General features: G+C 45.0%; 1 protein-coding gene across 1 annotated transcript; it reads left to right on the plus strand.

The window, feature by feature from the left end:
- The first annotated feature begins 7,876 nt into the window (after nucleotides 1–7,876).
- mxra5a (matrix-remodelling associated 5a) lies at nucleotides 7,877–20,591 on the plus strand. Its single transcript, XM_069675651.1, has 7 exons — nucleotides 7,877–8,061; nucleotides 8,173–8,302; nucleotides 8,411–8,801; nucleotides 9,715–13,623; nucleotides 13,932–14,850; nucleotides 15,202–15,528; nucleotides 17,165–20,591. Exons 1-7 carry the CDS (start codon nucleotides 7,877–7,879, stop codon nucleotides 18,753–18,755), a joined length of 7,452 nt encoding a protein of 2,483 aa, XP_069531752.1. The 3' UTR covers nucleotides 18,756–20,591.
- The last annotated feature ends 6,506 nt before the right edge of the window (nucleotides 20,592–27,097 follow it).

A 27,097-nucleotide genomic window follows, 5' to 3' on the forward strand; every position in this document is an offset into this window, starting at 1 on the left:
CTGCAGACTCTTATTGGTGTGTTTGTGTTGCATGTTTCTGGGTCACTTCCTGCTTCTTCTCTCTTTTGTATTCTGCAGACTCACCTCACTGAATAACAGAACCCCCCCCCCACCACCACCTCCTGCCTGCTGTGCTGCAGCTGTGCACCCACACGTCCTCCTGCGGCCCGCTATCGCTCTGCACGCCGTCATAAAGCGAGTCGGCGGGTCAGAGCGGATCCTCAGTGGACCTGCAGCCAGGTGTCTCATTAACACGCAGGGTATTTACAGGTGTGTGTGAGAGGGTTCGTGCACATTAAACACACACAAACGCACACTCACAGGCATGTAGAGCAACACATTTAGAACACAAGAGAGTCGACCTCTCTGTCCGATCAGCAGCTCCTGGAGTAGCTCAGTCACGTCTGCTCCTCCTTCCTCCTCTCTCCTCGGCTCGAGCCAGCCGCTCTGTTTCCTCAGCTGTGGACAAGGAGCCTGTTGTTTGTCTCCATCAGCGCTGAGATCTGTCTCTGCAGAAGCAAGCTCAGAGATCCAGAGAGGATCAGAGTCACACACACGTTACAGAGCTGCTGCAGAGCGAGCTGAGAGACGAGAGGAAGCTGTGTCAGTTTTTTCCTTTAAGTAAAAACTGATCAGCAGCAGAGAGACGCTGTGAAGGAAGTAAAGTGAAGTAGTGATGCAGCCTCAGCTTCTGTCTTTAAAACGACCTGAGGCCTGGTCCCTTGTTTCTGTGCAGCGATCAGGAGCTGCAGAGTCGTGACTCTAAATGATCTCAAAGCTGCTGCAGAAACGCTTCCAGCACGACAAGAAAAAGTTGTATTATTTATAAAATGACATAACATTTAAAAGATGGAAATATGCACCAATTAGCCACACTGTTGCTCCTTCATCAGCATAAACACACACTGCACTTAAGCGATGAATCCGCCGTGGAAAATAGTCCCCAAAGAAGGCAAAAGGCCTGCAGTGATCAGCTCTGTAGGACGTTTGACAGTCGACTTTCTGCATGTTTCACGTCCCGCCTGTTGTTGTTTTTAACAACATACTTTAACCAGAAGAAGGTTTAAAGTTGGTGAGTTAGCTTAAGCTTAAGCTAGCAGCCAAAGCGTGTTTAAAAGACTCTGATTTTAACATAAAACTGCTTTATTCAGAGTTTCACTGCTTCTAAGTGTCTGCTCTGTTTGTTCTGGAGTAGATTAAATCTCTGTGGATGATTCGGCACCTACAGATGAGCTCAGCGCCTACAGATAAGCTAGTGGCTAAGCTGACGCCATCACTGATGAAGCTCCTTAATTACACAGGAACACATCTGAGCAGGAGGAACACTTTGTTCCTCTCTAAAATAAATAAGATAAGTAAACGTGTATTAAAGTTCTTACATTAATGTGTGTGGGTGTTTGGTTTCTCCTCAGTCCTGCTGTTTGTGAGGGAGTGAGCTGTTTGTTTGCTGTGCAGATCTTTGGCTGCGAGATGTCTGAAGAGCAGAGGAACAGATGTTAGTGTGTGTGTGTGTGTGTGTGTGTGTGTGTGTGTGTGTGTGTGTGTGTGTGTGTGTGTGTGTGTGTGTGTGTGCGTGTGTGTGTGTGTGTGTGTAGAGAATCGATGGAAACTTCAGTGATCTTAGCTGGGGTGGGATGAAGAGAGAGCAGCGAGGAGGAAATGAGATTACAGCCGGCAGATTTCTTCACACAATTATCCCAATTATCTAATCAGAGGACATTGTGTGTGTGTGTGTGTGTGTGTGTGTGTGTGTGTGTGTGTGTGTGTGTGTGTGTGCGCGCGCGCAGAGTTACGGACGATTCAAGTACCATCTCTTTCTCTGAAGAGAGAGGATGATGGTGAGGTACGTTTGAGGTGTTAAAACTCTTCCCATTTATAGATTCAATCTGTGTTTGATCTCACTAAAGAAACAAACCAACAAGAACAACGACTCAATAGCTAGCGAGAAGAGTTGTAAGCCAGTAGATGTTTTCATCCTGCAGCAGTGAAACAGGCTGTAATGGCTGCAACATAATCCTTGTTTTGTCCATTAAAAGTTCTTGTTGTTTCCACTGACAGGCTCAGATTGTTATTCTGAGTGTGTGACAACATTACAGAAAGGATCCCTACAGAGATAGACCTTTTTGTTACAGAGGAAGATGATTTTTTTTAACCACAAACAGACGTTACATCGCTCTCTGCAAACACACCAGACTCCATTGACAAAAACAGTGATTTTACCGTTGCAGAAAACAGGAGCTGCTGCTCTGCTGCTGCCTAGATTAGTGTGTTTGTTTGTGTTTTTGTGTCATAAAAGTGTTATCTATGATCCATCACAACACAATAATACAAACAAACTAAGAGATAGAGGCAGCAGTCGACCAGCAACTCCCATATTCTGCAAATGTAAAATCATTGTTTTTGTGAATGGAGTTTGGTGTGTTTGCAGAGAGCGATGTAACGTCTGTTTGTGGTTAAAAAAATCATCTTCCTCTGTAACAAAGAGGCCTATCTCTGTAGGGATCCTTTCTTAATGTTGTCACACACTTAGAATCCCCTTTAAATGTTATTTCAGGTGTATAGTTTTTTTTATACCTGTATACCTGTACCATTCATTAAACAGCGATGTTCCTCTCCATGTGTTCTAAATACTCTCTCATTGAATCTTTAAGGTTTGACATACATTCACCTCCCCGTCGTCTCCTGCTGCGGGTCGGGCTTCTGCATGAGGTCACCACCGTCCCAGCGAGGAGAACACGGAGGGGATGTGTTGTTAAGGCTGACACACACTAACATGTGTTAGTGTTTGAAATTAATCAGAGGCGACGAGGTCGAGGAGGGTTTCCCATCAGACGATGAGTTACTTTTTCCTCTTCCAGCTGCCTTTTCTCTGTAATGACTCAAAGTGTAAGGGTTTATATTCTGCCTCTGCTCTCGGAGCGGTGTGAGAATAACTCTGGAGGGATCCTGCTCCTCCTCGCTCTGAAAACAGTCCGGAGGGGAGACAGGCTGGAGCGTTAATCCCTCTACCTCCTGCTGCCTCGTCAGCCTCCTCTCCGCAGATGTTGAGGATTTCACCTCCTAACTTTCCAGGCACCAGGCTTCCCCCGGTGTTTACGTAATGTCCGACTCGAATCTAGGCGCTCTGCGGCCCCCGGGCTCCGCGGGCGTCGGTCCAACACGTCGTCGTTAGATGGCAGAGAGTCGCCCTGAGAACATATGAGAGCCACATGTGAGACGGAGGGAGATTTACAGAGTGTGGAGAGGCAGGAATCCTCTCGCAGGTTCTTTTACTGCCTCTTTCATTCAGTCCGTCGCGCTCTCACGGGAACACACTCACATGTATTTAAACACACTGTTAACATGTGCTTATTTTCAGGTGTGTCGCGGCAGCTGCTCGGGTACAGGAGGTCCATTCATCTTGATATGATCTGAACCAGGCGTGTGAATTCGGGCCTCTCTTTGTGCTTCAACAGGAAGTCGTATTACGAAGCTCATCGCAGAGAGTTATGGGATGATAGATTCAAACAAACGGAGTAATTCTTGTTGAACAATAAAATGAAAGGCCTTGCACCATCACGGCACTCGAGGAGCTCTCTGTTCTGGTTGCTCCTCTCTGATTAAAGCGACCACACTTCCTCTCTGATATAAAGTCACTGCTGGCTGAATTTTCCGACCGTGCCGTTTTCCTCCGGGTTTTATAGATCTGGTCTCGGGCTGCTTGTACTTTTAGCTATGGCGGCAGATTCCTGTGGTGTGTGACCCTCTCATCGCAGACCAAACCTCACTGAAGGAATCCTCATTTTAAGGATGGAGAAGTCAGCAAAACTACATTTGATTAAGAAACAGTCGGCTCATCAAACGACTTTAAACAGACGTTATGAAACCAGGCGTGTCTTTACACACGTTTTTATATTATTATATGTTACACTTGAGACAGTTTGGGGTCATGACCTCTGAACGCCACATTACATGCAGACAGAAATCCTGAAGTTAAACAGGAGTCTTTATTACAGAGAGCCAGAAAGTCTGCTTGGAGTGCTGGTTAGTGACAATGAACACAAACACACAGCTTCGGGAACTATTGTGTTCTGTGAGCTTAAATCACTGTTTTTATGAATGGAGTCTGGTGTGTTCACTGCTGCAGGATAATACAGGACTCACCCTTTAGCAGTCAGACAAACCGCAGCGATAACCAAACATAATGTGTTTTCAGACCACTTTCGCTTGAACTTTGACCCTCTGTTCTTGCTGTAGTTGGGCACACTTCGTTCTTTTGTGCATCCCTCTTTCATTCCTTTTATCTGCCTGTTTTCTTCAAGACATTGTCGTGTATTTTATTGTTGGGCTTTATATGTTTTTTTAAACACTTTGTAACGCTGGGTTTTAATAAATTCTATCTAAATGGACTTTGTTATTATCATCACTATATTTATTACTACAATGCACCTGCATCGTGCACTTTTGATTGTTTAAGTCGACCTCTTATGTGTTAAGATCAGGAGGGTCTCTGCAACAAAAAATTGGAGTGAAAAATAACCGTGGAGTAATTTGAGAGAAGAAGAAGGACAAGGAGACGAAGAAAAAGGACGAGGACCTAGAGAAGGAGAAGAAGGACGAGGAGACGAAGAAGGACAAGGACCAGGAGAAGAAGAAGGATAAGGACAAGGAGACAAAGAAGGAGGGCAAGGAGAAGAAGAAAAAGGATGAGGACCTAGAGAAGGAGAAGAAGGACGAGGAGACGAAGAAGGACAAGGACCAGGAGAAGAAGAAGGACAAGGACAAGGAGACGAAGAAGGAGGGCAAGGAGAAGAAGAAAAAGGACGAGGACCTAGAGAAGGAGAAGAAGGACGAGGAGACGAAGAAGGACAAGGACAAGGAGACGAAGAAGGAGGGCGAGGAGAAGAAGAAAAAGGACGAGGACCTAGAGAAGGAGATGAAGGACGAGGACATGAAGAAGGACAAAGACAAGGAGAAGAAGAAGGAGGGCGAGGAGAAGAAGAAAAAGGACGAGGACCTAGAGAAGGAGAAGAAAGATGAGGAGATGAAAAAGGACAAGGACCAGGAGAAGAAGAAGAAGGACGAGGAGGAGAAGAAGAAGAAGCCTTTATTCTGAACAAACTGTAACATTCACTCTCTAAATAAGCCCCTCTCTGCTGCTCTGATGATGCGCTCAGCCTCTCCTCTGGCCTCTCTGCTTTATTGACCTTCCTCTGATGTGGTTCTGGTGCAGGTGTGTTATCGGCCCGCGGTGACACCATGATGTATGGAGGCTCTCGGGCCTCCGCTAACCGTCCCTGCGTCACCTTTGACCTGCTTCCTAAACACCGTCACAGAGCGAGGACTCAGCGGGCCTCAGGAGGAGGAGGGGGAGGGGCCAAAGCTAACAGCACAGGTAGTGTTTGAAGGAGGACGAGCAGGAATTCACTGAGTGGAAATATTCAGCTCATGACCTCATTGGAAATAAAGTCCCATAAAATCAGATGATATCAGACACGTGCTCGTTCCCCTCAGGCTGTTACCTCCTGTTCTGTTCCACTGTTTTCCTCTGTGTGTCTCTGCATGTGTCTGTGCATGCTGTGCAGATATGAGTCAGTGTTAATGAAAGGCTTTACCTTCATCCCCGACCCTCCTCTCTGCAGAGAGTAGCAGCATTAACACCTTTTAGACTCCGTCCATGTTGCCACGTTTTCAAAGTGTGTCAGTGTTGTCTGTAATTACTCGATCATGTCGAGTTACTCGCTGCAGGTTAAGGTTGTTTTCTTTCTGAAAAAGGGTCACATGATGAGGACCTGAAGAATCACGGAAGAATTGAGTCACTCCTTTACAAGAAGACCAAATAAGCGAGCAAACGTGTTTAAATCGTCTGTGTTAGAGGCTCTGAAACGTTGGAGTAGTGTGCATGCTCTGTGTCAACATAGCTCTGCATTATTTAACGTACATATAGCGGTGTGTACATCGCCTGGTGTTTGTGACTTTGCATCGTTCCTGTATTTGCAGCACCTTTGATGTCAATGCATGCGTTTCGGCCTTTTGCAATGTGTTTCTGTCGTTGCACGCTTTCGGCCTTTTGCGGTGCGTTTCTGTCGTTAAATGTGTTTCGGCCTTTTGCGGCGCGTTTCTGTCGTTGCACGCGTTTCTATCATTGCACGCGTTTCGGCCTTTTGCAGCGCGTTTCTGACGTTGCATGTGTTTCGGCCTTTTGCGGTGCGTTTCTGTCGTTGCATGCGTTTTGGACTTTTGCGGCTCATTTCTTGCGTTGCATGCGTTTCGGCCTTTTGCGGCGTGTTTCTGACTTGGCATGTGTTTCGGCCTTTTGCGGCGCGTTTCTGTAGTTGCATGTGTTTCGGCCTTTTGCGGCGCATTTCTGTCATTTCATTTCATTTGTTAATCTAAAACTCTGACACATATTGAATAATGTGTTAACTGTAAGTCGTCTCTCAGTGCATTAAAAACCAAACATAGCATGCAGCTGCCTCTTGGCTTGAGAAGTCTCTGGTCCTTCATGTTTTTTTACTTTAATTTAGTTGTAGAATTATTCGGGAATATGTATCATTAATCCCTTTTTACCTTTGAAGAGGAAAGAGAAGTATGAATAATGACGCGTCTCTTATTGTGAAAAGAAAAGTCTCCTAACAAGTTTCTCTACTTTTTGCAAAAGACTTTTTGAAATGCAGCTTTAAGTTCTTTGCAGCATATTTATGAGCAAACTGTTTCTTTAAAGCGACACAGCTCCTCCTCCTGCAGGATCACTCTGCTGCTTCTCTTTGGACGTCCCAGAAACTCACACCTCCTGTTAGTGATCATGTCACTTTGTCCTTGTGCAAAAACAGATCCCAGTGATGAGGTTGCTCTGCTTTTATAGGGTGTGTTTGCAACCAATTAGGAGCCGCAAAGATATGCAGGATTTAATAAGTTTCTCTGTGAGTCTAGCTTAATGAGAAAAGGATCAGCAATAAGAGATGCTTTAATATTAATACTAACATTGTCTGTAGAAATAAAAAGATTGTTAAAGGCCTCTCTCTCCTCTGTCTCTCTCCTTAGCTCACACTCCCTCCTCCAGCCGCCTCACTCTGTCCTCTTGTTTGGCTCCAGGTTTCCTCCTGTTGCTCCATCCTCTTCAGACTGTAAACTTCAGCGGTTAATCTGACTTCTCATACTTCCAGTATGACTCACTGGATGTATCCCAGCAACACTAACCGAGCTTTCTCACACTCAGCAGCTTAGTCAGGACCCCGAAACTCTCCTCATCCTCTCCAGAACCTGAGGCTCCTCCTGTTGCGTCTCCGCTGCGCCGCTGCTCGAACTGCTCCACTCATTCCTGACTGGAGATCCACAGAGAGCAGTGAGGTTCAGGAGAGAGACCCAGACTTCTTCTCTGAGGGTTTTCATTAAACCCCCTCACTGCTCTGTGCACATTTCTCCCCTTTTGTTCCAAAAACTATGTTTTTATCGTCTTAAAGTTTCGTTTGGGTTCTATCGCTTTCCTGACTTCCCTCATGCTGAAATGGAATATGAGCAGTTCCCCAGAGAGAAGCTATCACGGTTTTGAGGTAAGAGCATTTATATTTCATTTCACTGTTTTGAGTTGGAGTTATTAAATATTTAGGGAGCACTTTGGCTGCAGCGCAACGCGCGTAATCCACCGGAGTTCATCCATTCATGCGGGGAAAGAGGCAGAGAGGCAGACTCGGATCAGCGCTCCAGGAAATGAAATGAACCTCTGATGGATTCTAACTGTCATCTGACGTTTGGGTTTACTCCAGCATCGGATCTAACTCTACTTTTTTGCACTTTTAAACCTTATTTACTTTTAAAATGTTCATAAAAATAACAATAAACATGTTTTAAGTTTCTGCACGGACCGCTCCTGTGACCCCCCCTCCCCTGGATAAAAATGGACCCCCCCGCCTTGCGCGTCCTCCTGACTCTGCTCGTCTTGGCCATCCTGCCCCCGGTTGCCCCGGTCCCCTGCCCCCGGTCCTGCTCGTGCCCCCAGCCCACTGAGCTCCACTGCACCTTCCGCTCCCTCTTCAGCTTCCCGGCTGCTGTGTCCAAGCACGTGGAGCGCATGAACCTCGGGTCAGACAACATTACATTAAATAGTTATTTTGCTGCTGTATTACACTGATAATAATATAAACAAGATTTAATTTAATGTGCTTCATGAACTTGGATTAATGTTTGTTTCAGGTTCAACAGCATTAATGAAATCACAGACAAATCTCTGGCCGGTCTGAGGAAGCTGGAGATGCTGATGGTTCATGGGAACGACATCCACAGTGTACCTGATGGTGCGTTCAGGGACCTCACTTCACTTCAGGTACAGGCTGAATGAGTTAATATTTAAAGTGACCTCGAGCAACTGAACCCCAAAATGTCCTTGAATGAAATCAACCCCTCTGGTTCCTCTCGCTGCTCTTTGGTTCAGATGTTGAAGATGAGCTACAACAAGCTGAAGGAGGTCAGCAGACACACCCTGCAGGGCCTCTGGTCCTTGGCAAGGTTACACCTGGACCACAACCGCCTGGAGTTCATCCACCCGGACGCCTTCCAGGGCCTCACCTCGCTGCGGCTGCTGCAGCTGGAGGGCAACCGGCTTCAGCAGCTGCACCCGGCCACCTTCTCCACCTTCAGTCTGATGGACCACTTCCACGTGTCCACCCTGAAGCACCTGTACCTGTCCGACAACGGGCTGACGTCTCTGCCCTCCAGGCTGCTGGCCACCATGCCTCAGCTGGAGAACCTGTACCTCCATGGGAACCCGTGGACCTGCGACTGCAGCATGAGGTGGTTCCATGGCTGGTCTAAAACCTCACCAGGTGAGACTAAAGACACTTGAGCTCAATGATACTTTATATAATGTTTCTTACACAGGGTCACTAGAGCCCCTAGTGGTACCTCAGAGAACTGCAGCGGAAGTTTACAATTTCCTTTAATGGGAATTAAAAAATATCAGTCATGCAATTCATCTCAAACTATTATAACAAATGTTAATGCAAGTTCAATAAAATAGATTTTATATGATATAGTTCATTTTCCAGTGTAATGCAAGTCAACCCCCGCACACTTATAGACTTTTATTGGCTTGCAACGTCTCGGCGCTCGACCTTCAACAGGCAGAGGGTCGAGCACCGAGACGTTGCAAGCCAATAAATGTATTTTTTGCAAGTTAGACAGTGTGCAGGAGTTGCATTTTTTTATCTTTGTTTTCCTCTCCTACACACCTGTCTGCTGATATAGATGTGCTAAGTATTTCTCTACTCTTTTCCAATGCAGTAAAATGTCATTTAATGTCCACGTTGCAACAAACACAATCAAATGTAAGTTTATTTTCGTTTGTTGTGTCTTTCATTTAAATGCAGTTCTGATATCCAATGATGGCCGAAATCAATAAAATGTATCTGTGGTTGAATGTAGCAGCAATACTGAGCTGAAAACAGAGTGAAAAACATAGCCTGAAAAATATGGTCGGTACAGGGAAGGATAGGTTTAAACCTTTGTTTAAACCCTTCCGAGGCTTTGTGCTTTTTGTGTTTAGAGATGAGCTAACAGTTGCATGAAGTATTTTTGTTGTTACAAGGTTGTTGTTTAGTAAATAAGACCCTGTATTGTATCTCTTATAAATTGACTTTTATTTACCAAAGTTTTTGTGCACTGGTAAAGGTGTACTTGAATATTTCAAGGAGATACGTTATTGCAAATAGTTTGACAGTGTTGATGTTTTTTCTGCAGGGGTCTTGAAATGTAAGAAGGACCGGGCCCTCCCCGGTGGCCAGCTGTGTCCCATGTGCTCCTCTCCCAGGCAGCTCCAGAGGAAAGAGCTCCAGGCCATGGAGAACCTGGTCTGCAGCAGCCCGGTCATCAGCGCCCCTCAGAGGACGTCCCCACCTGAGGACGTTGAGAGCGAGGTCCTGATCATGGAGGACTTCAGGGAAGCTTTTGGGAACATCTCCATGGGCCTCTCGGACGAACACGGGAATGAGGTCGATCTGGAGTGTAGCTTTGGCGAGCCGAGGGAGCTCAACAAGATCAACTGGGAGCAGGTCGACCAACACCATCTTTCATCCAACGTCACCTTCTCTGTGGATCTTGAATGCCCTGTTGATAGAGAAAGGTATGAGCGACTGTGGAGGCTAATCGCATACTACAGCAACGTGCCTGCACACTTACAAAGGAGCGTCATGCTCAGAAAAGAGCCTCATCCAACATATGTGTACAGACAGGACTCTGAGAAGGATGCCCAGTATTACACAGGTGTTAAAGTTAACATGATGGCCCAGCCAGCATGGCTCATGCAGACATCTGCAGACCTTCAGCTGAACCGACTCAAATCATCAGCCAAGGTGGTGAAACTGATCCTGAGCGTGGACTCTTCAGAGACGGTGGAGGCAGAGCTGGTGCGGAGACAGAGGAGGACATGGGTTATGATTGAGTCAACGAACACGACTCGTAAAGCGGTGAGTGCTATCCTGGGAAGGCCGAGTCAAATGGACTGTAACGTGCACAGCTCTGGCCAGGCAGTGATCCAATGGAGGCTTCCAGACGGCTCCAAGGTGGAAGCTCCATTCAGCAGTGCAGACAAGAGGGTGTCTGTGTCTGGTGACGGGCGGCTGGTGATTAAAGCTGTCAGCCACACAGACACAGGAATTTACTACTGCATTGCCAAGGTTCATGGAGACCTTGCTGCCCTGGCATTCCATCTGACAGTGCAGGAATCCTCTAGCTCTCGCCCAGGGGAGGACGCCTCAATTACATCTATCGAGGGATTTGCAGGGAGCCCCATTTCACTGCCATGCACAACATCTGGTTCCCCTGATGCTGAAATAAACTGGATCCTACCAAGCAGCAACATAGTCAGTTTCCAAGCCAACTCTTCCAGAGCGTTGGTCTACTCCAACGGTACTCTTTATATCCAACAGAGTCAGTTATTGGACAACGGTTATTATAAGTGTATCGCCATAAATCAACATGGTGTGGACACAATGGCTACAAAAGTCTCCATCGTCAGGAGAAAAGGGGTGATCAGGCCTTTGAGGAAGTTTCCAGCAAGACCTCAGTCAGCCTCAGGGGTCAACACTCAGATTAAAGTCCCTAACCCTAACCCTAACCCAACAGAGGACATCGAGGAGGCATCAGGCGACACTGACGGGACTCAGGTGGAGGCCTCAAAAAGTCCACTGGATGCTACAAGGCGGAGAATTCCAGGAGGTGTTGTCCCAGGCAGGAGGGGTGTCCATCCATCAAGAAATGTGTGGCGGAGGCCGTCTGCGTCTCGAAAACCAGCAGGACCACGTGTTGAGGACAGGAGGAACATAATTGACAGCAGGAGGAAAATTAATGTGTCAAAGAGTAAAATAGACCCAGAGAAATGGGCGGACATATTGGCCAAGATTAGGGATAGAAATGCCCAAAATACTGTGACACCTGTCCCAGAAAGGAAGCTGACAGAGCAGACAACACAGTTACAAGAAACCTTTGAGGGATCATCAGATGGGGCGCAGGAAACTGGAGGCGAGGATGGTGTTACAACACCACACACTCCATTACAACATACACAAAGGAAAAGCAATAAAGACTTTACACAAAGCGAAAGCACACTTGTGACATCTAACAGCCACACTGCACATGCTACACATGATACAACATCAAAGAGAGTCCACGCTACAGAAGAGCCACACACAACACACACTACATATAATGTACAACACACAACCAGTGATACGAACTCAGATCTGCACACAACTTCAAACAGTGTGTTTTTCCTCCCACAGACCACATCTGTTCCCCTGCACGCTGTCACTTTTTGGCAGGCTAGTACAAACATTGCAAGCAGAAGCCATACAAATTCTCTACAAGAGAACCAGAGCGCAAATACAGATGTGGATGGAGTCACAACAGCTGATTGGTCCAAGGCATCTGAGGGGAGCAAGAAAATGGATAGATCGAACGAGATTGCCAGCTCTAATAATGACAGAGAGCTCTCTTCAAGTAGAAGTGGAATTATCCCCTCAGCCAACCCGAGTGAATCAGAGCCAAGCCAAGAGGAAAATGCAACAACATCACAGTCATACAATCAGCCAAAGGACACAACACGTAATGATTTGCAATCTCAAGAAATGCTCACAACGGCATCTCCCACAACTGCGCTAGCACCCACAACTTCAAGAAGGAGGGGGTCGAAAGGACAATCGCCCCAACGACAACCGAACTCCAGGAGAAGGAATGGAGGGCGTCGGAGAAGGCCAAACGGAAGGAAGCAAACAAATAAACCCTTCCCGTTTGTTGCCACCACACCTTCGAATGCCCTCTTTGAAACAATCAGAACCTTTGCATCCACACAGCTAAAAATAAAACCATCAGAAGCCAATTTCAATACCACCGTTCCAAGTCAAGCTGCGACATCAGGCCGACTGAGTCATAAAGAAAGCACAGTCTCAAGGCATGACGACAAGCTCTCTTCACCACCATCTTCTCCCCCCGAAACAAAAAGCAGCCCTCTTTCCAAACCGCTATTCAAAAGCACGTCAGCGGCACCATCATTTCCAACAGCCTCTCCAGGAGTGGGTCACGGAAAGACAAGTTCTCAAACAGCCTTGGGAACCTCAGAGAGTCCAGAGCTCATGGAGATGCTCACATCAACCACTCAGCAAATGTTTACGAGCAGCCCTCGTCGACCTGTTAATCCCTTTGAGGAGACGCAAAGAGTCAGCGTTATGGAAGACCTTGGACCTGTGCCATCCTCTGTCAGTCCCTCTGTGGGCTTTTACCCTGTAACTCAAGTACAAACAGATGTTCAGCAGAATCAATCAAGCCATCCATACACAGAAGAGAATGGAGACATGCTTTTAAAAGAGACTGGCAATCCGCCCTTATCTGCTTCAGCTGCTTCCTTGATTGAGCATGAAATTAAAACAACCCCTGTGTACCATTCAAGCTTAAGTACAAATCCGACCGTGCTTTCTGTGGGTGGTTTGGACTCAGAAGAGTTTACCACAGAGACACTTACAGTAGCTGAAAGTTCTAGTCAAGATAAAACCACAAGCAGCGAGCTAGAGGCAGATAAGCTCCTTGAGGAAACTGAAAACATAGGCACTAATGTTGATGGTCCAATCGCAGCACCTCCCTCTGCTGCTACATCAAGGCCTGATGCGACACAAGCCAGAACGTCTTCCCCAGGAGCCAAAACGAGCCCTTCACTAAGGGCCACCACCCAGGAGGCTCCAAGAATCAACGACATTCAAGACAACCCACAGATCCAACCCATTACCACATCAGAGCCTCAGAGAACATCAGACTTACCTCCTGAAACCCATCCAACTGACCTGGTTCTAGAAATTAGTGCAGAAACTTCCCCAGCCTTAACATTAACCAGCGAGCAGACAATCAAGCAGACATCCGCCCCTGCCCCAACGACGGCAGCAATCCAAACTGATGCATTCACAGACAGACTGCTAACAAGCACGCAGGACGTGTCCAGAGAGCACCAGCTACCTGGACAAGGATTTATTCCAAGAGGGAAGCCAAGGATAACTAAGAGTAATTTCCAGACTTTCACTGTGAAAGCAGAAACAGATGCTCAGCTTCCCTGTGAGGCTGAGGGCGAGCCAATGCCCTTCCTGTCATGGACGAAAGTTGCAAGCGGTATGTATGACTTAATCTCATAACTCAGTTATATGTACACTTTTGGGTCCCCATCATCACTTCTTTTTACTGTAAATATTTAAATTGAAATCCATATAAGTCAGTTGCAATTAATAAGATTACAGTAGGTCTTGGTGATTTACAGATAGCTTCCATTGAGCTCTCAGGAAATGTAGTCATTGCATACTGCTTTTATAGGGCACTGCTGCCTTCCATATATTTCAGCTGCAGAAGATATCTACAACTCTTTCAGCAGTTTGAACTGATTCTTTATAAAACGTATTCACCTCATCTTTCTATTCACTCAGGGGCCAGTATCGCTCAGAACACCAGGGTCCAGAGGTTTGAGGTTCGTCAAAATGGTACATTAATCATCAGGAACACGCAGCCACAGGACGGGGGGCAGTACCTGTGCACCGTCCAGAACCAGTACGGCACAGACAACATGGTGGTCAACCTCGTGGTCCTGTCCCAGCATCCGCGGGTCCTCCAGTCCCGTCACAGAGATGTCACGGTGCATCTTGGTGGCAAAGTCGATTTGGAGTGTAAAGTGGAGGGGCACCCTACGCCTCGAGTCACATGGGTGCTACCAAACCATGTCCACATGCCTGCTGCCCCTCGTGGTGTGGCCCCTCAGCAGCGTGTGGCTGTATTAAATAACGGAACCCTCCAGATCAGCCAGGCCACTTTCACAGACAGAGGGATTTATAAGTGTATTGGCAGCAGCGCCGCCGGTGCAGACACGGTCTCAGTCCGCCTTTATGTTTCAGCGTTACCACCTGTGATTCAGCAGACTCAACATGAGAACACCACCCTCCCTGAGGGCAGCACCGCCTTCATCCACTGCTCCGCCACAGGTTCCCCTCAGCCTGTCATCCGCTGGATCACGCCTGATGGAGTACAGCTCACTGCTTCCCAGTTTATCACTGGACGAAACCTCATCGTCTTCCCCAACGGTACCCTCAGCATTCAGGGACTGGGCCCTGGGAATGCTGGGAGATACGAGTGCTCAGCCAGTAACCCGGTGGCTTCCAGCAGAAGAACAGTGATCCTGAGCATCAGGAGGAGTCTGTCCTCTGCCAAAGCAACCATCACCACGTCATCCCCCCAGAGAACAGATGTGATGTATGGGGGGAAGCTGATGCTGAACTGTGTAGCAACAGGAGAGCCAGAGCCCCGGATCATGTGGAGGACTCCCTCTAAGAAGCTGGTGGATGCACAGTTCAGGTAAGAACAACCAATGCATTATCATCCCAGGTCGTCAAATACTGATGCTTTGTCAGGGCACAAGGTAGCATCTGTTTATGGTCTGTTTCAAGGGACACTTTAGTTGACGTCGTCTGCTACGTCACCTTGCCTCTCCAGTGCTGGACAATAGAAGAAGTTGCACTGACTGTCGAACATAGCAGGGGATGAAAGTGTGTCTCATGCATACGCTAAAGGTCGCGTTAAACAGCGGATTTAGTATAGTACAGTATTTGATGACTTTGGAAGCTAATACGATTTTTTTCACATCTAATAAATGTTTAAACAAACCTTACATTAAACTGAATGCTGTTGTTTCTTTTGTTTTTGCAGCTTCGACCACAGAATCAAGGTGTTCCCCAACGGCACTATAACCGTGCATTCTGTGACAGACAAGGACAGCGGTGACTACCTGTGCGTGGCACGTAACAAGATGGGTGATGATTACGTTCAGCTGCGGGTCAACGTCCAGACCAAACCGGCCAAGATCAGCCAGAAGCCACAGCAGTCCAGTCAGGAGGTGGTGTACGGTGGAGACCTGAAGGTGGACTGCGTGGCTTCTGGTCTACCCAACCCTGAGATCAGCTGGGCACTGCCAGATGGCACCATGGTCAACCCGGTCAAACAAAGGGATGGTGTCAGCGGGGGGCGCAGTCGCAGGTATGAAGGTTTCTTCAGTTATTGTGGGTTATGGTCAGAGATATTTTATATTGTGTCTTTAAACTCTGGGAGTTTCAGAGGTCTTCTAGCAATCTTTTTAGTTTATTGTCATAAATTTAGGACAAAAATCCCTGAAATTCTGACTTTTTTCTCTTAAAGAAAATGAACATACAAGATGTGTTGCAATGCACAAACAAAAGCAAGAACTTGTTTAAAAAAGGACCTGATTAAAAATCCAACTTTTACCTTTGATTCTTTTCCAACTCATGATTGACATTAGAAACCTGATAAAACTCAGTTGAATAAAACTCAAGCTGTTGAATCGACTGCAGGATGTATTAGGACGTTGTAGTTTTTGTTACTTTGATAGAAATTTGTTTAAATATGGAGAGCAGCCAGGCAGCAGATCGGTCACTGCCAAGGCAGGAAAATTCCATTTTCCATTTTCTTTAACTCATATATAGTGTTAATGAGCGCATGTCTTTATTCAAAATGTACTAGTTTGAAATTAATTAACATTTATGTCTGGAAACCAGCTTCGACTATTCTTCGACTAATTTATTTGCTAGTTTGAGCTATAAAACAATAAACCTGAAATGTATCAACCATGACATTAAAAGATTCATTATTAAATGTCCAAATCACTTTGAAAGCTGTTCCCTGACTCTGTGCTCCAGTGGCAGCTCACCACCTTAAGATTAATGACTCCTTACTTCCACAGAAAATTACTTCAAGAACCAATTCTGGCATGTGCTGCAACAATACGAAAACCCCTTCATATTTCAGCTGTATTTATTGCTTCCTGCTGTGACACATAGAAAATACAGTGAATGCTACTCGTCAGTCTATTAAGGTTGGGTAACCAATCATGTTTCTTTTTGACATGTAATAGATGCCTGAACACAGAAAAAAGGCTCACAGAGCATCAAAGACAGAGACAAATACAGATCCTGCTTTCACAGAGTGAGCTACAAACAAAGCATTTTGATCCGTGTGGGGTGCCAAAAATACCAAAAATGTACCTCAGAACATGGAGAACAGAATTTCACCAAATACGTTAAACATGCTCTGGGGGCAAGTATTAACCAAAATATGAATTGTCATTGGTTGTTGCATGTTGGTGTAGCTTTTTCATCAAAGTGTTTATTACAATGAGCTACATACATGTAGTGACGACAGAATATGCTGCAGAATAGCCGGATGGGTTAACATATAAAGAAGGTAAACTTTGAAAGGTCAGCCCCTTGATAGCTTGATGGACAAATGTGTCTGCAAAGGGTGGGGTTTAGCAGCAAAGTTTTCTTGGATAAACTGGGATGACCTCACTTGGAGACTTTCCAGTCCTGATTTTATTGACCAAGTTCAGTTCAAACTCGATACAGGGGGCGCAAACAGCAGAACTTGGACTGCTTAAATATTGAAATGCAGTGTGCATTAATAATGAAACAAGTTAGCTAATGATCTCTCTCACTCTTTGAACAGAATCAAACAAGTTGATGCTGGAAACTCACAAATTGATGCTTTTGGCTTTAGACTTATTTTGGAGATTTCATTACCTACTTAAGCTCTTAAAGCTGCAGAATTCATCTTGTAACAACTACTATTCCTGTTCTCCCTTTCCCTTTATGAACTCTAGGTACGTGGTGTTTGACAACGGGACGTTGTTCTTCAACGACGTTGGCATGCCAGAAGAAGGAGACTACACCTGCTACGCCGAGAACCAACTGGGTAAAGATGAGATGAAGGTTAGAGTCAAGGTCAAGGTTGCAACTTCAAAGCCACAAATCCAGGATAAAGACCAAAGGATCATCAAGGTGTTCTACGGTGAGACCGTTACGCTGAGATGTAACGCCAAAGGGGAACCAATGCCGAGCCTCATATGGATATCCCCGACAAACAAAGTTATCTCCCCTGCTTTAGACAAATACCAGATCTTGGATGATGGGACATTGGTGGTTCAGAAGGTCCAACGTTTTGATGGCGGTAACTACACCTGCATGGCCAGAAACAATGCAGGACAAGACCATAAAGTTACCAGGCTGGAGGTCCTGGTAACTTCTCCAGTGATTAACGGCTTAAGAGGAGATGCCAACACAGTCAAGGTGACCGCGGTCCAAGATCAGAGGAAGTTTGTTGATTGTGTTGCGAAGGGGAAACCAAATCCTCGAATCATGTGGGTTCTACCAGGAAATGTGATCCTCCCTGCTCCGTACAACAGCAACAGAATGGCCGTTCACCAGAATGGAACCTTGGAAATCCGTTCACCCAAGAGGACAGACTCCGGGCAGCTGGCTTGTATCGCTCGGAATGAAGGAGGGGAGGTAAGGCTGGTGGTTAACTTGGAGGTGAAGGAGCTTGTTGAGAGGCCACAAATTAGAGGACCCAGAACAGACAGCCTGTCGCTAACTGTTGGGAACGCCATGACTTTGAACTGCTCCTTCGAGGGATCGACTCTACCTCTTGTCACTTGGATCTTACCTAATGGCGCTCCTTTGCAAACTGGTGCTCGGTTCTCTAAGTATTTCCACCATCCCAGTGGCTCTTTGATCATCAGCAACCCCTCTGTTGCTGAAGCTGGTATGTATCGATGTCTGGGGCATAATTCTCGAGGGCTTGCAGAGCGTATCATCACATTGTTCCCAGGTAGAAAGCCAGAGATCAACAACAGATACAACGCTCCTGTCAGCGTGGTTAATGGGCAAACACTGTTGCTTCATTGTCTGACCAGCGGTGAGCCCCTCAGACTTACATGGACACTTCCTAGTGGGGTTGTTCTCAACAGGCCACAGAGAGCTGGACGTTATGCTGTGCTGCCCAATGGGACGCTTGCAATCCAACAAGTATCAGTCTACGATCGGGGGTCGTACGTTTGCCGAGCTGCAAACGAGTACGGCAGCTCTATGCTTTCTGTATCTGTAATCGTGATTGCATACCCACCTCGAATCACCAACGGCCCTCCCTCTATGACTTACGCCAAACGTGGAGTTGCTGTTCAATTGAACTGTGCAGCCACTGGGATCCCGAGAGTGGATGTGGCATGGGAAACACCTGATAAAACCCGCCTGGCTGTCAGTGCGCAGCCACGCCTTTTTGGAAACAAATACCTTCATCCGCAAGGTTCCCTCATCATCCAGAACCCGACGCAACGAGACGCCGGCGTCTACCGATGCACAGCAAGGAACGCCATCGGCACAGACTCTAAAAGTACATTTCTTAATGTGTTCTGAAGACTTTCACTGTTCATAATGGTCCACTACCATACTGTATGCCCGAACAACTGCGTAGTTAGAAGCAGGTAATGTTTTTAATGATCAAGATGTTGAAGAAACTGCTGTCACAATGATGAAATAATGAGTTGATTAAAACCAGCAGTGGTGGTTTGAGTGTGTCGAGGCCAAATGTTTTTATCATAGTTTTCAATAACCACCATTTTACTCCTCAAAGACTGTTGCTGTTGTTGTTGTCGCCATGCCAGTATCATTTCAGTAACCTTTCAGTGTTTTTGTTTGCAGTTTAGCTTCAGGCTAACGACTTCTCCTTTAGGGCAGTACAGCATATCGCCCTTTACCAGATTATCCCAACTTTTACAGTAATAATTGATAACTGTAAACTGATTATCATCCCACAGGGTAATGGCAGTAATGATTTTTACCTTTGAGTTACTTGACTGGATATTCACAGGCTACATTTATGGGCACATTTCTAGACGTTTATATAATTCAAATTGCTCAGGGCAGTGGGACAGATCTGTAGACGAGTGTCTCAATATTTCTACCAAACTAGCAACAAAAACAAAACAACCACTCAGGAATTGACGACTTCTCTCTTTGCCATCATCTCGTGGAATCCTGTGCCTACTCTATATAAAGTACTAAAAGGGAATAAATCGCCAAAGACGATGTTTATTTCATTACCCAGAGAGTGCTTACCTCTTTAAATTCATGAGTTTACCATACGGGGGATAAACACCAAGTTGTAGCTCTTAAAACTTCCCATGTAAAGCCAAAATAGTGCTAACAGGAAGCTAGGGAGGGACTTGTTGTTTACAGCAGCCCTAGCTTTGAATGTCTGAACATTCAAGCACAAAAGTAAGTTTTAGGGCAGACCTTAAATATTCTCAAAGTTTATTCCAAATCATAGACGCACTGAAAGCTGCTCCTGCACGTTCTGTTCTGACCCCGAGGACAGAGAGCGAATCAGTCCCAGATGATTTATGAGCTCTGGATGTAGCAGCATATACAGAATAGCATATTAGACGTGAATTTGCCCCAAACCATTCCGAGTTTTGTAAGTCAGTAATAGCATTTTGAAAAACAATTCTTTGATGCAGAGGGATCCAGTGCAGAGCTCTGAGAACTGAAGGAGTTTTAGCTTTGTGAATAATCTGCCTGATTATTGTAGAGAGATAAAGACGTGACGTATAGATGTCGTAGGATACATGTTATACCAATGACTCAAGGGAAAACAAACTCACAGTTTAAGAGTTGGGAATGAAAATGTTACTACACAAACTTTACTACTAACAAGATCTATTTTGTTCCTCTTTCCTCTCTTACTGGTTCCTTCGTGTGGCTGATCCTGATCAGTGAGCAAAGATCCTCTGTACCTTCATCAGCTCTACATGTTTGCTTTGCTTTGGTTAAATAGTAAATGTGCTTATGACAATGACAGATTATGTCAAGCTTTAAAGAATTTTATAACTTCTCATTGTCCAACTAGGAAATATTTTTAACTTTATTACAGAAGTGAGATCTTTCATAAACTCTTGATCTTAAAGGGTAACTCTTTTACATTCAGAGCTGGGCCATATTATTACGTACTTTGGTTCTAAAGGACGAATACGTGAATGTCTCCAGTAGATGTGTTCATCCTGCAGCAGTGAAACAGGCTGTAACGGCTGCAACATAATCCTTGATGGATCAAAGGTCGTCCACTAAAAGTTCTTGTTGTTTCCGCTCAGATTGTTACTCTAAGTGTGTAACAACATTACAGAAAGGATCCCTACAGAGATAGACCTTTTTGTTACAGAGGAAGATGATTTTTTTAACCACAAACAGACGTTACATCGCAAACACACCAGACTCCATTCATAAAAGCAGTGATTTAACCTCACAGGAGGTAGGCAGTTGCTGCTCTACTTCTGCCTCAACATGGTATTTGTTTGTGTTTTTTTGTTATGTTGGTTTTCATGCTAACTATTAAAAACACCAAAGACACACAACAACACAAACAAGGAGACCAAGTGAGCAGCTCAAGCGTTCTGCAAGATAATATCGCTGTTTTTGTGAATGGAGTCTGGTGGCCTGAAAAGGTGATTGATCTTGTCTCACCCTGAAGCTCTAATCCTGTGATTTTTTATGTAATTGGGATACTTAAGAGATAGCAGCATTGCCTGAGTGGATACTTCATATATTCACATTCACATATTCCTGATCTTATATATTTTATATCACTAAAACAGGAGCTGTTGGTCTACTGCTGCCTCGATCAGTTACTTCTCTGTATGGTTGCAGCTGTTACAGCCTGTTTCACTGCTGCAGGTTGACGTAATAAACAATTTGTACCTATCAGTCATTTAGACCTGAGAGTTTGTAGAAACAGGGCCCAGCTTTAAAAACTGCATATTTTAGTTTTTCCCAAACTGGAGATATTCCAAGAACTCCAGGCAACGTGCAACATCTCTGAATCTGCTCCTAAAAATGTTTATACAGGTTCTGTGTCCTCATTGTAAATAATTTGTCTTTGACAGACTGTGATGCAGAAGAGACTTCCCATATTTTAATAAAAGATTTCCCCGTTTGTACGAAGACTCAAAGACAGGACGTTTTTTTTTATCGCTGAGGAAGGAAAAGTAACAGACATGAGACACATTAATGAGAATGATCTTCACACACGCCACACTGTAAACAGGAAACACACAGAGGCCAGTGACTGTATAAAGTTTGTATGAATGAAATGATTGATTAGTTGAATGTAGTTTTTGTGCAGCCGGCCTCAGAGAGCCGAGCACAGGCACAAATGTGAGAAAAAGCTCAACCTAACAGTCTGGGTGAAGGAAGTAGGTCACCGTCACTCTCCAAACTTGCAATCATCGCTGTGGGAATACAGCGGCGGTCTCGTCTTCCAGGGAGAGAAACATCTGGAGCGGTGAGGAAATCCCACATTAGTTCAGCCGATTCAGCCTGAAAGAGTCACTCGGAGAAACTTCAGCATCTCTGACTGTCTTTGTGAAACCAGCTCTGCACCAGGCTGCCTCTTTTTATGCTCCTCAGCTGTCCTCCATCAACATTTCCACTGTGAGAGCTGATTAGACTGCAGTGAGGCATACTCCCCCCCGAACGGCGCCCCGCTCTGCCGTGACCTCTTTGTGGCTGTATGTGACCCAGAACCTGCTCGGATACAGTTTGGAAACAATCACATCTTGTGCCCACCTGTTTGCTCTCATTACTTAAAGACACAGTCATCAGATGTGTTTGTTCCTGAGCTTCTCTCTGACTTCAGATGGTCCATGAAGGAGACTGGATCCACTGGAAACTTAGCAACAAGCGATTTGCGCTAATCAAGACACGTCTACGGTGGCCCAACAGGTTTCTGTTAGGATGATCAAATTTAAACAACACGATTGCATCCAGACACATACAGTTCAAATCCAAAGAGCACTGCAAACAAAAGTTCATGCAGCAATAGATACAAATACATTAACGACAAACAAAATGCATGAACGATCAGAACACAAACCCAGTCAGCCGATCACAGAGGATGTGCTCCAGGCCTGCAGAGGGCGCTGAAAGTAGAATCTAGACCTGCTCTGAATACGAAGCGTCAAACATTCGTCTTCACTTGGAGCTAAATAGATAAAAATGTACTTATTGATTAAGTGGAAAACCTTAGTTCTTGATGCTACAGGAGGTTTAGAGCGGCTCTGGTGAGGAGAGGAGCGAGAGTAAGCAGGGTTTCAGCAGGTCAGCTCCAGGATGCTCGGCTCTCTCTGAGCTATCTTTGTACTGGCTGGTTCATGTCTCCTGCAGTGATGTGCAAGTCATGAGTCAATTGTGACGAATAACTCTTTTTACTGACTCAGGAGTCCTCATCTCCACTAACACGTTCCCTGACTCAGCCCTCTTACCCGCTATGAGCCACTGCTAACCGCAAATACCACAGTATAAGCCCGGCCCCGTGAGAAGAACAACCAGTTTGTTTCAACTCAGTATTCGCTCTCACAGTCCACCACCCGGAGCTTGCACCCTGCCCTGAGCTGAAGGTCTTTTTCTGCACACACTTATGGGAAAACGAGCGTCACAAACCTGGGAGATGACTCGCTTTACTACCAGAAATGAATCACTAAAATCCAAAAACATTTAGAAGGTCTAGACGAGCTGCACGATTAAAGTTAATCTACATTAATGTTAGCGGAAAGCTAAACTGGAAGTTTGAGCCTAACTTTCTCAAGTGACACCAGTGACTCGAAAACCCGATCGAGTCGAACCTCCCGTCTCTAGTCTCCCGCCCGTCTGTCCTTTCAATGTCCAAACTCACGTTTCCATGTTTAACAGCTTCACTTAGTGCCTCCTACAGGCCTGGAGGACTTCCATGTTGCTGACTGGCTGTGCAGCATGTGTCTTTAGCATGGGTTTCCTGGGTTGTGTGTTGTTTATATAAAACGTCTCGTATTTGTTTTGGACTGTTGCGTTTCAGAGTTTGCAGCCTGTTTCTCCTAATGGAAATCTTTTAGGCCGTTGCGGCACATTTGCTCTTGTCGGTCGCCATAGATACGATCCTCCTGTTATGCAACAAAGTAAAGAGAAGCCTCAGTGAGGAAACCTTCTGTGATGTATCACAGGAGATCTTCACATGAAGCTGATCCGCATGTGATCATGGAGGCGCTTCATGTGTGAGGTTTGAAGAGAACTTGACGCGCTCCATCAGACGTGGAGATTCCTCTGTAATGAAAGCATTTCAACAGGCGCAGCTTGGCGCTCTGAGCTCACTGCATGTTCAATGTGCGTGTGTGATGTATTGCTTGTTTTTGACAGCTGTCTCCATGAATGCCTGTGCTCTCAGTAAATCATGTGATCGCCAGTCTCTGGGAATAAGCAGCTAAATTGAAAAGAGGTGACATAAGAGATTTGGTGGTCCTGATGGTATTTTGTTTGCAGACTGCAGAGTTTAGACTACAAACATTTTACCAATCATGGAGGAATCTGTCACACCCGAATCTGAGAGACAGCGTTCTCCTTATTGTGTTACCAGGGCTGCGTATGGAACCTCAATGCAGCTCTATTAGAGACTAAAGGACGAAAAGTGTTTGAGTGTCTCCAGTAGATGTGTTCATCCTGCAGCAGTAAAACAGGCTGTAATGGCTGCAACATAATCCTTGTTTTGTCCACTAAAAGTTCTTGTTGTTTCCACTGACAGGCTCAGATTGCTATTATAAGTGTGTGACAACATTACAGAAAGGATCCCTACAGAGATAGACCTCTTTGTTACAGAGGAAGATGATTATTTTTAACCACAAACAGACGCTACATCGCTCTCTGCAAACACTCCAAACTCCATTCACAAAAACAGTGATTTAAGCTCACAGGACACAGGAGCTGCTGCTCTACTTCTGCCTCAACATGGCAGTTTTTTGTGTTATGTTGGATTTCATGCTAACCTTTTAAAGCACCAAAGTCACACAACAACACAGACAAACTAACCAAATGAGGCAGAAGTAGAGCAGCAGCTATGGTATTCTGCAGGATAAAATCACTGTTTTTGGGAATGGAGTCTGGTGGACCTTCCGTGATTCCGATATTTACAAGATAGCAGCATTTCCTGGGTGGAAACTTTCACAGTCATGAATCCATATATTCCTGATCTTCCGATGGTGATGTAAGGCTTTGTATGTTCTTTGTCATGTATTTAAGAAGGAAACACAGTTGATCACAGTCTTAGTGAAACGACTGCACTTGTTTCACACATAAAACAGATACGAGACTTTCCCAAAGCTTCTCTCTTTTCCAGCAGCTGTGCAGTAAACTTTGCACCTTTGGATCGTCTCCCACACTGGGAATTAGTGTCTCCGGGCAGATGTGAACGTGTGCCGGCCAACATGCTGCTGAATTTCCTTTAATTTACTCTGCCTGGGTTTGATAGGAGTCAGGAAATTGATGTTCTGGACCTCAGAAACACCGGCTGTGAAATCGTCCTTTACGAGCTCTCTGAAAAATGTGTCCCAGCGAGTCGGGAGGTAACGAATCGACCTGGAATGTTCCTGAAGATGCATCTGTCTAATTGTGGGAATCTGGTTTGGTTTTTGGCCCAGTTTGTGAAAGGAAGAACTCCACCCAGCTGCTCCGCCACATCAGGAGCCCCGAAACGAGACCAGATTCTCCCTCACAGCTGACTGTCATTACTCTGAAGTCCCCAATTACCCCGATCGCACAAATTGTGGGTCATTAGGATCCGAAGCCGGCGGTTGAAATGTGATCAAATTAGCCGAACGGCTTTGAGCATAAATCAAAACATACACGCGTCGGCTACCACACATGATGAAGAGGAGGCGTTCAGAGCAGTTAACCCAAAGACATATGGAGGTGATCAGGATGCTCTGACAGTTCTCACTTTCCTCCTGGTCTTTAATAACAGCTGGGGCACTCTGGCATGGACGTGACACCTTCCTCCCTCTTTTCTCCTCCATCAAGCAGGAAGCTAATTAACTTCCTGATTGGTTCATCTTTACACTCTTAAATAGGCGAGAAATAAACAACTCCAGGAGGAGAGGGAGGAAACTAATCTCAGGTGTAGCTTCTCTTTTATCCTCCTTGATATTTGCAGACGGAGGTGGACTCTCTTGAAGCACATGTTGGTGTGAGTCAAACACACTGGGTCAGGATGGTTGAATTCTTGGGGTCGGTCGGTTATGTAAACGAGGCGGACAGCTCTCAGTGAGTTATGATCTTAAAGATTTCACAGATATCATGAAGGAGAGGATTTGATCTGAACCCTGCCCTCGCGCCTGATGACATAAGTTTCTAAAGAGATTTTAATTAATGGATGATGCAGCCCACTTTATCTGCAGACACACATTTTAATAGCTGAACCACAAATGAACTGCAGCAGACATCCCTAACTGATTTAGATATCATCACCCTTATTTTATATAACTCCGGCTGCTATGTTGGTGAATTAATTGGTTAATTAGTGTCTGCAGCTCGTGTTGACACACGTCGTCAGTCCCAGCTTGTAATTACAGAGAGAAGGCTGATGCGAACGACTTCTCCCGGCTGACAGGTCATATTCATGCTGAATCGCACGACACAAGCGCAGGATTAGTCTGCAGACTGACTGATTATTATTACAGGAAGTGATGTCACAGCGCTGAATAACCCCAGAGATTATGGATTTTCAGGAATACACAATTGACCATAAGCTACATCAACATTTCTTAAGGAATTCAGCACCATCAGATAACAGCTAACATTAGCATCCATACACATGTTAGCTAACACTACAGCTAGACAGTATTAAACAATACAAAAGGAAAGGCCGATATTCCTTGCTAACTGTTCTGCTAACTAGTAATCTACACTTTTCCTATTATCTAGCTCTTTTGCAATCTTAACTGTTAGCCTAAGCAGCCTAGTTATTAAGTGAAAGAGCTAACTCTGCAGTAGCTAACACAGGTCTAATGTTATCATGTAATCAAACAGTAATGTTACCTTAAAAGGGTAAGGGTTTATGCTAATGCTAGCTGATGTCTAACTGTAGCTAATGAGTCATCAAATATGTTGTTATTACATGTGGAAATAACTAAGTTCCTTGCTAAATATTATGTTACCATAATAGCAACTCTGCAGGAGCATTACACCTTTCCTATTGTATCGTGTATCACTATCGAACAGTAATGTTAGCTAGGAGGTGGCTGATGCTAATGTGGAACTTTAGCTAATGAGTTATTAAATGCAGTGAAAAGCTTACAGGCTAACTGAACTGTTAATTAGTAATTTAGGCTTTTCCTGTTATCTGGCTATGCTAATCTTGCTCATTGTTAGCATAGGCTACCAAATTAAAGAACTGTAGTTCAGTAGCTAAAGGTAATCTTAGCTAGGAATTTTAGTTTTGTGTTGACCTGCCAAGAGACGACAAATGTGAATTAGCTTAAAGCTATATCCTTTTACAATGTGTAACACTTTCAAAAAGTAATATTAGGTTGATGCTAGCGTTAGCTGATGTCTAACTGTAGCTAATGCCTTATCAAGTCATTAAAGGGGAAGGCTTAAATTCCTTGCTAATTGTACTGTTAACAAGTAATTTACACTTTTTGTTATTTACATTATTTAGCTAAATTCTAAATTGCTATCATAGTAAGCAAACTACAGAACTAACTTTGCCGTAGCTAAAGGTAATCTTAGCTAGGAATTTAACCCTTTCGTTTTCCATCGTGTAACGTTACCTGATGTCTAACTGTCGCAAATGAGTTATCAAATATGTCATTAAAGGCTTAAATTCCTTGCTAAGTGTACTGTCAACTAGTAATTTATGCTTTTACTATTATCTAGCTCTTTTGCAAACTAAATTGTTCTCT

Source organism: Semicossyphus pulcher, unplaced genomic scaffold, assembly GCF_022749685.1.
Source record: "Semicossyphus pulcher isolate SPU_LCO1_2020_fin unplaced genomic scaffold, fSemPul1.0.p SCAF_24, whole genome shotgun sequence".
Taxonomy (NCBI): domain Eukaryota; kingdom Metazoa; phylum Chordata; class Actinopteri; order Labriformes; family Labridae; genus Semicossyphus; species Semicossyphus pulcher.

What these genes read in the sequence shown, in the direction of transcription:
- mxra5a (XM_069675651.1), top strand. Translation starts at nt 7,877, where the DNA reads ATGGACCCCCCCGCCTTGCGCGTCCTCCTGACTCTGCTCGTCTTGGCC. An exon ending in GTGGAGCGCATGAACCTCGG is followed by an intron (nt 8,062 to 8,172) that starts GTCAGACAACAT and finishes TGTTTGTTTCAG; the next exon opens with GTTCAACAGCATTAATGAAA. An exon ending in AGCGGGGGGCGCAGTCGCAG is followed by an intron (nt 15,529 to 17,164) that starts GTATGAAGGTTT and finishes TATGAACTCTAG; the next exon opens with GTACGTGGTGTTTGACAACG.